This window comes from Schistocerca cancellata, chromosome 3, assembly GCF_023864275.1.
Source record: "Schistocerca cancellata isolate TAMUIC-IGC-003103 chromosome 3, iqSchCanc2.1, whole genome shotgun sequence".
NCBI lineage: Eukaryota > Metazoa > Arthropoda > Insecta > Orthoptera > Acrididae > Schistocerca > Schistocerca cancellata.
In genome coordinates, this window is record NC_064628.1 from 619,850,786 (window position 1) to 619,864,776 (window position 13,991).

At 41.7% G+C, this 13,991-nt stretch overlaps 1 protein-coding gene across 1 annotated transcript in view; it reads left to right on the forward strand.

Moving 5' to 3' along the window:
* LOC126176465 (monocarboxylate transporter 9-like) overlaps positions 1-13,991 on the forward strand; it is a 51,768-nt gene that overhangs the window by 12,057 nt on the left and 25,720 nt on the right. The window contains exons 2-3 of the mRNA XM_049923622.1: positions 8,136-8,262; positions 8,348-8,458. Of these exons, the coding sequence (XP_049779579.1) occupies positions 8,136-8,262; positions 8,348-8,458 (238 nt within the window). The remainder of the gene's footprint in view (positions 1-8,135; positions 8,263-8,347; positions 8,459-13,991) is intronic.

Below are 13,991 nucleotides of genomic sequence, written 5' to 3' on the forward strand. Positions count from 1 at the left end.
GATGGTGATTGTGCACCTGCACCGTCGCAACAGATGGCTGCTGGTCATCTCTACCAGGACTACAGTGGGCCTGTCCACAATTTCTACAAGGACTGCAGTGGGTCTACACCTTTGATGACTCACCAATACCATTATTTCTACAAGGACTGCAGTGGGTCTACACCTCTGGTGGCCCACCAATACCATACTCTCTACCAAGACTACAGTAGGTCTACTCTGTGATGACCTATCTACCAATCTTCTTCAAAACGTCGAATGACTCTGCTGTGGGTTTGCTCTGTTGTGGCCCATTACCTATCTGCATGTCAAGAGTCAGCACTGTCTTTCCGTTGGAAGGACAACACTACTTCTTCAAGACTGCATGGAAATCCACTACTTCTGTGTGCAATTTTTTTTACTAATGAAACTTTGTGAAAAAAAAACTGTAATTACTATTGTGATGAACAATCTGGACTGTCATTATGGACTGTGAGAAAATTTTAGCTTTTGACCAACATTGTATTAATCAGTGTGTGCATTTGATATCTTTCTTACTGTAATTATGAAAAAATTTTTCAAATCTGTATTGGCCACTGGCCAAAAATATTTGTAAAATTTTTTGTGGGGAGCATGGGGGCTATGTAAGTAGGCTGTTTATGTTTTCTTTATGTAAGTAGGCTGTTTATGTTTTCTTATTGGCAACGTTACGTAGCGCTCTGTGTGCTAGTTTGCATTGTTGTCTGCCATTGTAGCGTTGGGCAGCGGCAGCTGGATGTGAACAGCGCGTAGCGTTGCACAGTTGGAGGTGAGCCGCTAGCAGTGGTGGATGTGAGGAGAGAGATGGCGGAGTTTTGAAATTACATATGACTTGTGATGATATTAAGGTAAATACATTGTTTGTTCTCTATTAATATCTTTCATTTGCTAACTATCCCTATCAGTAGTTAGTGCCTTCCGTAGTTTGAATCTTTTATTTAGCTGGCAGTAGTGGCGCTCGCTGTTGCAGTAGTTCGAGTAATGAAGATTTTTGTGAGGTAAGTGATTTGTGAAAGGTATAGGTGAATGTTAGTCAGGGCCATTCTTTTGTAGGGATTTTTGAAAGTCAGATTGCGTTGCGCTAAAAAATATTGTGTGTCAGGTTAAGTACAGTCTTGTATAATTTGTCAAAGGGGACGTTTCAACTGTTTTTGGATATTCATCTCGTAAAGGGATGAGGTACAGGCAGACTGATTCACTGATTCGTCATTTCCCAGCCCAACCCGCTAAGTGTAGAAACTTGAAATTTGGAGAGAGTGTGCATCGTATACTGTAGCCAAAGTTTAACAGGGGATTGTTCGAAATCCCATTCCTAAGGGCGTGAAATAAGGGCTGAACATTTTTTGAAAGTATCTCTCTATTAAGGCAATCTTGAAGCTAAAACTACGAAAATTGGTATTTTGTTCCCGTCAGAAATACAAAATTACTTGTCTCAGAATTTTTGTGAGTTCGACATCTATGTGGGTAAAACAGTGGGTGAGTCATTTTTAGAGCATAAATCATTATTAAAGAAAAACGAAAGCAGTTTGAAGTTACCGTTATGACTTCTCGGTTAGAAATAAAAAATACACGTTTCATTGTTTTCGGAATTTCAGTCCCATAAGGGAGTGAAATAGGGGGTGAAAAGTTTTATGAAATTATTTAATTACGAAAACATTGTCAAAGCTAACATGAAAATTTGTATTTGGCTTCTGTGTTAGAAACAAAAAAATATGTGTTTTACTCTTTTTCGGAAATCCAGCTCCTGATGGGGTGAAATGCAGGCTGAAAATTTTAAGGAAAATATTTCGTTGTATGACAACATTTTTAAAGCTGAGTCTGTGGAAACTGGTATTTGACTTCTCGGTTAGATACGAAGAAATGTGTGATACAAGATGAAAGTTTCTGTGGAAACATTACAAGAACTCAGAAGGGATGATAAACAAAAACCTCGGACTCCAACTACCATAATCTGTTTTCATCAGAAATACATTCAGAAAAGACCATGCTTCTTTGGCCTTAATTAGCGTGAAACGTTTACAAGGCGTTGCAATTTGTAAACATAAAAATTCGATTAAAGAAAAAATATGTGTGCAGACCAATCAGTCTAAGCAAGCTAAGCTGTGGGCGGTATGCTAGTTGTCACATGAACACATCGGACAATACATTAGTCATCTCCATTACCGTGTAACATCGCCCCTAGCATTGGTAAGTATCTCACTTCTGTGACGAAGCGAGTCCACGTTTTTTTCTCTTTTTCAGCTAAGCCGTATCTTGTTGACACAATCATTGAAGACTTTCTTTTTTTCTTTTCGTCACCAGTCTTCTGACTGCTTTGATGCGGCTCGCCAAGAATTCCTCTCTTGTTACATTCTCTGCATCTCAGAGTTGCACTTACGCCCTACGTCCTCAGTTACTTGTTGGAAGTATTCCAATCTCTGCCTTTGCCTACAACAGCCCCCTCTAGTACCACGGAGGTTATTCGCTGATGCCTTAGCACATGTCATATCACCCTATGCCATCTTCTTATCTACGTTTCGCACACATCCCTTTCTTTGCAGGTTCTGTGGAGAACTTCATTTCATATGTCTACCTATTGTCAATATCCTTCTCTAGCTCCACATCTTATATGCTTCGATTTTCTTCTTTTCCGATTTCCACAAAGTCCATGCTTTACTACCGTACAATGATATGGTCCATATGTACAGTCTCAGAAATTGACTCCTCAAATTATTTCTTTTCTGCTTGACATTATCAATTTAGGGAGCGATCGAGAATAAAGTCGAAACAGAAGTGCAACTTCAAACAGCTAAGATCACTTGTGTGCAGTATTTATCGCTATTACCGGATTAGCAAAATACGTTGTCATCATCAGACCTGTACAGCATAGATGAACATATTCAAGCACACTGAGATCAGATGTGAAGGGTCATAGTACAGTGTTACATAAACATGGACTATACCATGGAATATAACATATCCTTTTCCGCACATTGTTTACTTGAGAATCTCAGTCTTCATTCTGCTAACATGAGTTCGTGTAATCAGTGCAATATATACCTTATTTTATGTAATAATTATTGTTCTCCAGTTCATGAAGTATCGTTATCATATGACGTATAACATGCATATGATGAAAATTCAGTGAAATGTGCTGCAGAAGGCATGTTATAGCCCGCATCTCGTGGTCGTGCGGTAGCGTTCTCGCTTCCCACGCCCGGGTTCCCGGGTTCGATTCCCGGCGGGGTCGGGGATTTTCTCTACCTCGTGATAGCTGGGTGTTGTGTGATGTCCTTAGGTTAGTTAGGTTTAAGTAGTTCTAAGTTCTAGGGGACTGATGACCATAGATGTTAAGTCCCATAGTGCTCAGAGCCATTTGAACCATTTTGGCATGTTATATTCCATGGTATAGTTCACGTTTATGTAGAACTTTATTACGACCCCTTACATCTGATTACGATATTCTTGAATATGTTGATCTATGATTTACAAATCTGACGATGCAAACGCAGTTTTGCTGAAACTCATCACAATAAATGCTATACAACAGCGTTCTTGGCGGCTTGGAGTTGTACTTGTGTTTCCACTCGAATTATTTCTTATGTTGATACTAGTAGAATTCTTTCAGCCATGAAAGCCTTCTTTGCCTGTTCTTGTATACTCTTTATGTTTTCCTAGCTTTGTGGGACATGTGATATTTTGTTTCCAAGCTAGCAGAATTTCTTAACTTTATCTACTTCCTTGTTACCAAATTTGATGTTAAGTTAATGTTAATCTCATTTCTGACATTACTCATTATTTTCGTCTTTCTTCGGTTTACTGTGAGCCCATCTTCAGTACTTAGATTGCCATTCCATTCAACCCGCCATTAATTCGTCTTCACGTTCACTGAGGATGCCAGTGGCCATCAGCAAATATTATCATTGATATCCTTTCACCCTGAATTTTAATCCTACTCCTGAAACTTTCTTTCATCACTGTCATTGCTTCTTGGACATATTCGAGCACGACATTGTTAGTCTGAAAACTTATTGCCCCCCTTGGTTATTGTACATATCGTATGTTACCAGTCTTTCCCTATGACTTATTTCTATTTTTATTAGAAGTTCCAACATTTTGCAGCGTTTTGCATGGTTAAGACTTTATCCATGCCAACAAATTGTATGAACGTGTCTTGATTTTTTTAAAACCTAGTTACCATTGTCAACTCAGAACTTTCTCGCTGGTGCCTTTACCTTTCCTAAAGCCAAATTGATCGTCATCTAACTAGTCCTCAATTTCCTTCTCCATTATGCTGTATATTATTCTTGTCAGCAGTTATGATACATGGGCTGTTAGCAGGTAGTCTCACACTTGCCTGCCTTTGCCGTCTTCAGGGTAGTTTGAATGATATTTTTTGGGAAAGTCTGATGGTATTTCTCGGGTATTGGGTATTCCACATGTCAACCTGGGTAGTCGTTTGGATTCCACATCCCCTAAATATTTAAGAAATTTCGAAGCGATGCCTCTTATACCCTATTTCATCACAAGTCTGTCAAAGTTACGTTGAACTCTGTAATACTGGATCCCCAATGTCTTCCCTATTTACTGCCATTTCTTCTTGCATCAGGCCATCAGATAGTTCCTCCCTTTCGTAGAGGCCTTAAATATATTCTTTTTCCCTATCCGCTCTCTTCTCAATGTTTAACAATGCATCACCGATTGTTGGAAAGGCTAAATTGCAAGAATGGTACTTGTGAATATCAGGGTTCCACATTAAAGTCTCTACCGCACAAAGTTTTCAACTTATTACAAAGTATACTCTGCTACAGAGAAAATTCATTGTAGCTCGGTTTTGCTTGCTGTTTAAATATCTCTTTAAGCTGATTTTTAATGTTCACTGTTTGGAATTTGATTTCGGTGCAGCAAACGTCTTATAGTTACAATTTACAAATAATTCCCATTATCTCCTTTATCATTTAGAAACTACTTTCACTGGCGCATAGAGAAAATGCCCGAAATTTTGCCTTAGAAATGACATTGTAGTTTAACTTCCTTCTTTGATTCTGGGTGCTTCTACCTTAGTAGAAGATGTACTTGCACTGCTATAGCATCTTTCATCTGAATCTGTTCCTTCATACCTAAAAAAAAAAAAATCGTACTGGCACCGCATTTCCTCATTTACAGGCTGTTAGACAGTGTGTCGTTCAGACATAAGTCATGTTTGAGTATTTTCTATTTATTATACACAAACCTCTTCTCCACAGCCTCACCTGTGTACTTATTTGACACATATTTCGAACACACCTCCTCCTCCCTTCTGTACATTCACCTATTCCACTGTCTGTTCACCTCATCCTCCTCACTTCCTACACCCCCTCTCTCTCTGACCATGCCTTTCTCCCTCCTCCCTCTGACGACATCCTCCTTCCCCTTTCTTTTCCCATCTCTGCCTCCCCTTTTTCCTTTTCCGTCTGCACATTATTGCTCTAACTTACTGCCTGCCTCATGCTTCTCCCCTCCTCCCCCCTCTCTTTCCTCTTCCCCCTGCTTTGTTCATCACCTCCTCTATCCATCTCAACCTGTCCCAGTCACGCTCATCAGCATGTGCAGCCCCTGTAACACTTTTCAATAAAGTAGGCTGATACTACTCCCACAACACACATTTCGTGCAGGATAAGTTAGATATTAGGGGCTTGAAAATCATTTATTTTCCCCTGACATACAGGCCGCTATGCAAAGCACGTTGATAAAGCAGGCTTATACTACTCTAACACAACACACCTGTCTTGTATGACAGCCTACATGTTATGGTCTGGAAAACTGTTTCTTGCCCAAGACATGTAGGCTCTCCTACAAAGCAGATTGATTTGGCAGAGCAAACCCAATATAAGATGTCTGTCATGCAGGGGAGACTATATGATAGGGACTGAAAAAAAGTAATTTTTGTTTGTATCTACACTTCTATTGGAGAGAGGAAGTTATAAAGCCCACAGTGCTCATACTAGTGATTCCTGTTGTTCCTGTGCTAAATTTGGTTGAAATCTATCCACGGACATTGAAGGACAGCTCAAACATACACACATACTTCCACCCCACTTTACTTCTGTAATGGGTTTTAGCTGAAGTAGTTTAACCATCCATTTTTCTAATGTCTTTCATTACAATACATCATAATTTAGTAATCTGAGGCTTCTCATCTACTAGGGATAGTGTTTCGATTCTATGGAGGCTGGATGTCTTGCTAGTTTTCATCCCAGTCTCCTAGCAATATATTTCACAGATAAATCCGTTAGAGACAAAGTACATGTGCGGTCGTGGATGAATGGATACTGGAAGAACAGATAAGTTTAAAAAAATACCCTGCTGTCCACCTAGAGTGACTTAGTGTCAAGATTCCCAGAAGGGGATTTGAACCACTTTCCTCTTAAATATGAAGACTACCTCGTAACTGCTAACCACATCTTTGGTTTAATACACAGAGATATAGAACTATGTACTTCATTTCTTCAGTATACGATATATGGATGGCGGCAATACAATTTATTTCATTGTTTTCACAGTATCATATCAGAATAAATAACACTGACTTAATGCAGAAGAGAGAATGTAATGGGAAATCATGAGTAAGAGGTAAACATGCTGTAGTACAGTTCCGTAACTCTTTGTGATCGTTAACTGTAGATATGGGAACTAGATAATAGATTGAGAATGTGCTATAAACCTACATCGTACACCAATTTACGGTGTGTGCTGAAGGGTGCTCCCTGTCACCTTTCCTGTTCCAGTCGCGGATGGTCCGCGATATGAACAATTAGCGGCAAGCCTCCTCGTGAGCACGAATTTCTCTAATTTTACCTTCGGGAACTTTTCACGTGAAAAGGAGGAAGCAATATATTGCTCTTCTAGGTACGTAGTTTCGAAACTTTAATAGTAAACCACACCGTGTTGCAGAACGCCTCTCTTTCAGCATTCCCCATCAGAGTTGGTTGATCGTCTCTGTGACGCTATCGTGCTTACTAAATGAACCTGTAACAAAATGTGCTTTTCTTCTTTGGATCATCTCCATTTCCTCTATCAATCCCATATAGCACAAATCTCAGACTGGCTACCTGTTTTAAAGTATTGGTCGAAAGAGTGTTTTGTAAGCTACCTCCTTCGTGAGTGAATTACACTTCCTGAAGATACTTCCAATGAATATGTCTGGTATCTGCCTTACCTGCGAGTGGAGAACACGTGTGAACCCAAGACAGTGGTTTTTAATTTTTTTACACCAAAAATAGAAGTTAAACAGAGGAAGTAACTACAAAGGTGGATGTAGCACTTGTTTACATCAAACCTTTATTTGCGTCATATCACATGACTTGAAATTTCCCTTGCCGTGTTTCGTACGACACAAGTTGTGTGGAGCAATTAGTTTTATGCTATCATTCTACTTTAAATCACTTTGTACGCACAATTCCATGTATTTAATGGATGTGATCGTTTGCACGGATTCTTCTGGAATCATATAATTAAACAATAAAAGAGCTTTCTACTTATTTGTCCATAATACGTTAAATTTATTGATGATGAGGTCACTCATTTTGGCACCTGTCATTTTGACGGTTGTGTGAAAATTTAAAGAAGGATGCACAGTACGATGTTTCTCAATGAAACCGTTTTGGAATCAAGAGCTTAAGGTTTCAGGATTTTACCTGTCACTCACCGTGTCGAGCGTCTAGATAAATGCTTTAATCCGTTTACTGATTTAACATCAGACCAAACCTTATTAGGATTTTCTGTCAGAACGGTTTTATTTTCGGATTCGGTGAACGCTTCACGGGAGACTATCCTCAAGCCAATTTTGGTTTCATTCAATTTTTGTTTGTCTATGAGGCTTCGGTTACATTTTCAATGAAGCTCTTTTCACTCAGGTAGAAGCTATCCAACGCGGCTGCTAAAGCCTGATAACTTTGCTTAGCATGCACCTGTCTACAGCGTATTATACAGAATTGTTGAACTTTGTCCTTGTGTACTCACCGGTTTCATGTTGGTCACTCAGATAATGTGGAATCCATTTATTATTACATTTGTTAAGCAGAAATGTAGCCAATGGCTAATGAGTTTAACGCCAGATAAGATGATATTCTCTAAATTGTATCGAGGATTTTCATTTGCAGGCGTTGATGATTATACCCATCCTGTCATTCCCGTTCGTCTTCGCGGACTACCTGCAGCAGCTCGGTGAGGGTGCCGAAGCGATGACCACCATTGTCAGCGTCTGGACCTGCGTCAGTTCATTCATAGGTATGCTGTTCTCTGCTGTGTAAATGCTAAGCAGTCGAGGGCGCCCACTTTGCAGGCCATTATATTTTTTTCTTTTTCATCTCAGTCAGTTTCAGGTTCAGCAGTCACCAGTGGCTGTACGAGGTGGGGCTCCTACTTCACTGCAATTACAGGCGCCCATCCATAACAGATTACAGCATTGACCCCATGGTGCAGGGTACACTGAGGCGACAAAAGTTATGGGGTAGCGATATGTACATACACAGACGGCGCTAATATCGCGAACACAAGGTAGGAAAGGGCACTGCATTGGCGGGTCTGTCATTTGTGCTCAGGTTATTCATGTGAAAAGATTTCCGGCGTGACTATGACCGCACGGCATCCCGCCCGGCTAGCCGCGCGGTATAACGCGCTGCTTTCCAAGCAGGAAGGCTTGCCGGCCCCCGGCACGAATCCGCCCGCCCAGCCGAACCGCACCATAACCCTGGGTTCGGTGTGTGGGGTGGCGGTGGTGTGGGTGGACTGCTGTGACCTGTTGTGGGGTTGTGAACCATTGAGGCCACGGCGGGACGAAGGTTCTCCGTCCTTTCTAGGTCCCCTGTTCAATACACAGTACAATGGCCGCACGGCCGACTTTGAACGTTGAATGGTAGTTGAAGCTAGATGCAAGGGACATCGTTAGGAAATCCAGTATTCCGAGATCGACAGTGTCAAGAGTGTGCCGAGAATACCACACTTCAGACGTTACTTCTCACCGCGGACAACGCAGTGGCCGCTGGCCTTCATTTAACTACCGAGAGCAGTAACGTTTGCGTAGAGTTGTCAGTGCTAACAGACAAGCAACACTGCGTGAAATAACCGCAGAAATGAATGTGGAACGTACGACGAACGTATTTGTTAGGACAGGGCGGCGATATTTGGCGTTAGTGGGTTATGACAGCAGAATACCGACGTGAGTGCCTTTACTAACAGCACGACATCGCTTGCATTGCCTCTTCTGGTGTGGTGACCATATCGGTTGGACCATAGACGGGACTGGTCAGACGACTCCTGGTTTCATTTGGTAAGAGCTGAGTGTGGTGCAGTGCAAGTTGTTAAAAAGGCACTGTGCAAGCTGGTGGCGGCTCCATAATGGTGTCAGCTGTGTATACAAGGAATGGACTGGGTCCTAAGGTCCAGCTGAACGGATCAGGGATTGGATATTGGTTACGTTTGGCTACTTGGAGACCAATTGCAGCCTTTCATGGAATTCATGTTCAAAACAACTATGCATCACGTCACTGGGCTACAACTGTTCGCGGCTGGTTTGAAGAACATTTTGGATAATTCGAGCGAATGATTTGGCAATCCAGATTGCCCGACATGAATGCCACTGAACACTGATGAGACAAAATCGAGAGCTCAGTTCATGCACAAAATTCTTCACCGGCAACACTTTAACAGTTATCAGTAGCTGTACAGGTGTGGCTCAGTATTTCTGCAGAGGACTTCAAACGACTTGTTGAGTCCATGCCACGTCGAGTTTCTGCACTACGCGAGGAAAATTGATGTCTGACACGATATTAGGAGGCATCCCATGACTTTTGTCACCTCAGTGTATATTAATGTCTCCTAAAATTATGAACATCAGAGTTCAGCGATGGCCCACCTAGTGAGGACGATCAGTTGGCGAAGAAATGCGTGCATCTCGGACGATTAGGCAACGTCAAAATTCGTAGATCAGTTATTAACGACACCAGACTGGTCTTCCTCATTGGTTTGTATGTAGGGCTTTTTGACTGCCTGGTTTCCCCTTCTCTATGCCTTCTACGACACCATTTAACGTCCGTTTGCTGTCATTGGTCAGATGCGATGTATCATTCCGCCAAGCTGTTACGGTAGTTTTCATGTGACACGGCTTGTGCGAGACCCATTGCGCTCGCAGAAGGATGCAGAATACTTTGCAGTGTCGCCTCTCCAGTGTGTTCCCGGTGTCTGTCTTTCCCACGCCTCACGCCCCAGCCGTTGCTTACTATGCTAACTGGCAACGCTGGGGTGAGCGCCACGTTGGGCCACTGTTTGTACTTCTGACTCTCTCTAGTGTTCCACATGGTGTAGTCGAGCGATGTTTGGGTTATTAAAGTACGGAATTACAACTCAAAAATTTATTAATTAAACACTTACAATTTATTAGTAAAAAATTTAAGGGAAAAGCTTAATTCCTACGGAATAGAGCAATAATATTACATAAATACAGTCATATGAAGAGTATCACTGGCAGATACTTATACAGAGGGTGCGTCCACAGGTTACAAGACGTCAGTTCACATAATTTGCTGTCAATTTTAGAAATGGTTTAACAACTGAAACTGTAATATTCTCTCTTCTCTAGAGGGCTCTGGACGGATTAAATAAAAGGTTGCGAACGCTAGGCGTCTTCTATGATTTAACTCAGGCGTTCGTTTGTGTTGATCGCAAAATATGGGGGCAGAAGTTGGACCATTATGGAATAAGGAGAGTAGTTCACTACTGATCACCTCTTACTTTAAGGATAGACAGGACTGCGACCGGCTACCACGTACAATCCCAACGGGGCACAGTTACGTGGGGGGGGGGGAGGGGGGGGGCGGGGGAGGGGTATGGTGGGGTGACCAGGGGTCGGTGCTGGAGCTGTTACTGTTACTTATTTATATATAAATGATATGCCTTCGGTTCTGTTTGTTGATGACATCAGCTTGGTAATGGAGGATGTTGTGTGCAATATTGACACAGTATTAAATAATGCAGTTCAAGACATAAATTGATATTAAATCACAGTAAAACTCAGTTTTTGCATTTGGTAACAAGGAATTCAACAGAATGAGATTTTCACTCTGCAGCGGAGTGTGCGCTGATACGAAACTTCCTGGCAGATTAAAACTGTGTGCCGACCGAGACTCGAACTCGCGACCTTTGCCTTTCGCGGGCGAGTGCTCTACCATCTGACCCACCGAAGCACGACTCACGCCCGGTACTCACAGCTTTACTTCTGCCAGTACCTCGTCTTCTACCTTAACATCCCCCAGGCTGTGGCTAAGCCATGTCTGCGCAATATCCTTTCTTTCAGGAGTGCTATTTCTCCAGGTTCGCAGGAGAGCTTCTGTAAAGTTTGGACGGTAGGAGACGAGGTACTGGCAGAACTAAAGCTGTGAGTACCGGGCGTGAGTCGTGCTTCGGTAGCTCAGATGGTAGAACACTCGCCCGCGAAAGGCAAAGGTCCCGAGTTCGAGTCTCGGTCGGGCACATAGCTTTAATCTGCCAGAAAGTTTCAGGAAGTCAACAATTCAACAAAAACTTTTGTTTGATTATATAGAAGGGGAATGTGATTGGTGAGACTGACCAGTTCAAATTCCTGGGCGTCGAGGTAGCTGTCGTGGAAGGCCCATATTCAGAACCTTGCTTGAAAACTAAATTCTACTTCATTTACTATTAGAAGAGTATTATCTTCCTTCCTGCCCCTCCCCAGATATGGATATTATATTCCAGTTTAATCATAGTTAGCTTTTCAGAACACATTAATAAACCCACAAACTACACTCTGCACAGTAATTATTCTACACAAGAGAATATGCCTTAAAACAAAACTCTTTCAGAACAAGGCTCAACATGCAACAAGCATTTCTATAAAATAACTGAAAATTACGCCCATTAACCCACTATCATTACCAGCCCCACATACGTTCTGGAACCCCAAGGCAATGTGGCAAAGATAGAACTACTAATCACTACAACATCTGTCTTAAAATACATTAAATGAAATTTTTACATCACACTTTCTGGCCACGACTGTGGTCCAGGATATTAAATCAATTTAATACAGCAAACACTTGGGTAAAACTTATGTTACTATCTCAGTTCTCACAATTTGGCCGTACAAGATCAACGACCAAGACCCACAGTGGTAACAACTCCAGAAACTTCAGCTCCAGTGCTCAGTTAGTTATGTCAGCAACATCCACTGCCATAAGGGAGGTGCTGTTACGTCTGCAAGCTCAGAACAATTTTCCTTATTTAAGCCCCAACACGCGAGTTCAGAAACGAAACCTCAGAACAGCAGGTAAGAAATCCACAATCTCGGAGGACACAGTATAGATTAAGCAAGCCACGTTAGGTAACAGAAGAAACGTACCGCATGTGTTTAATACTCCTTGGAATGCCGTATAACTAATCGAAAAGATTTCCACTCCTTGAAGTTCAACCCACTCTAATATTCCAAGGTGTCGTAGCTAATTAGACAGCAATTCCAGCAGAAATGCTATCCAGCAGCGTGCCGCAGAAAATGTGGCCGAGAGTCAAACGACTAACGATGCCTAGCTTCCCGATGCTGCGTCAACCAACCGGAGCCCGCAGTTTTCAAGTACAGTATTTCGACATGATCACAGCAGACTGCCTGCTCAGGCTGTCCGGGCGCCCTTCAACCAGTCGCTTACAGCTGGCGCCACCGCACGAAGTCGAAGAACCTCATGACAACTAGAATTTGAAGCCAAGCGGCACACTAGACAAATTTATATCTGCTCAACAAACTGTCACTATTGCTTCTCATTTTAAAACTGTGTTTTTTCATGGCAGCTCTAACAGAAGCTACATTCTTGAAGCATCTCGATCGTACCTATACTAATATGAAAATCAGCGCTTAAATATTCCACGTCATCCACAAAGTGCACGCTTCAGTAAGCGCAGCAGAATGACGTTTCTGGTATTGGTAACGGAGCGCCACGTGCTACATTGCCCTATGCCAGCAACCATCGTCCCGTCACCTGTCTCCTTACATGCACACAGCCAGGGTGCTACCAGGCGAAACTGTAATAAGTAATACCCAAAAACCTCTAAAGAGCATTTTTATGTAATAGGCTTTAAAGCAGCAGTTAAGGTCTTATTTAATTGTATAGAATTTTACTATACAATGTAGGGTTTAAGTAACGACCAGCCCTAGTTTTGCAAGAATAGCACTAATTACCTATGGCTGGACGATTTGTCTGGTGTAGTGGTAATAAATTATACTCGCAAACCTAATTCGTGAACCAGTCTGTCTATTGGTGAAAACCTGTCAGAGTTCCCACAGTGGTTCCTGAAATTAGCCTTTACATACAGATAGAAAAACGCAGCGGGAAACTTTAACTTACTAACATACAAAGATGAATTCATAAGATGACAAACTGAAAGGAATGTAAATCATGAAGGTATTCTACATGATTTATTAACATTGATTTGAACAACTATATTTTTTAAAGAAATGAGCGAAAAGTTGAGATTCATGTCCATGCAAAGGTCGGTAATTCAATACTAAATGTCAATTATGTAACAAAAAAGTCGATATGTTTGTTAGGAAAATGAAAAATGACGAAAGGAACGTATCAGAAAAAAGGAGTCACCTATATTTCATTAAAATACAACATTTTCGTAAATAATCAGCCTTAAAATGAAGGTTTTATACTATTATTGCCGAACACGATGGTCTTCCCTGCGGGTAGTTTCTCGTGGCCGTCTGGAACCCGGTCTTCTTGTGACAGTACATTCCCGTGACCACCCCTGCCACTAATCATGTACAATAGCTACATTCCTACCAAAACTTCCTTCAATATCGCAGAAGATACACACAGCTCCTCGTAGTATTATTACATGCCTTCGGTCAAACTCAGTCAGGTGTTGCTAAAGGCGTCTTGATCGTCTTAAAGGCATTCTTTACTAATATCAACTCACCACGTCCAATCTCAAAGATAAATAACGCTTAA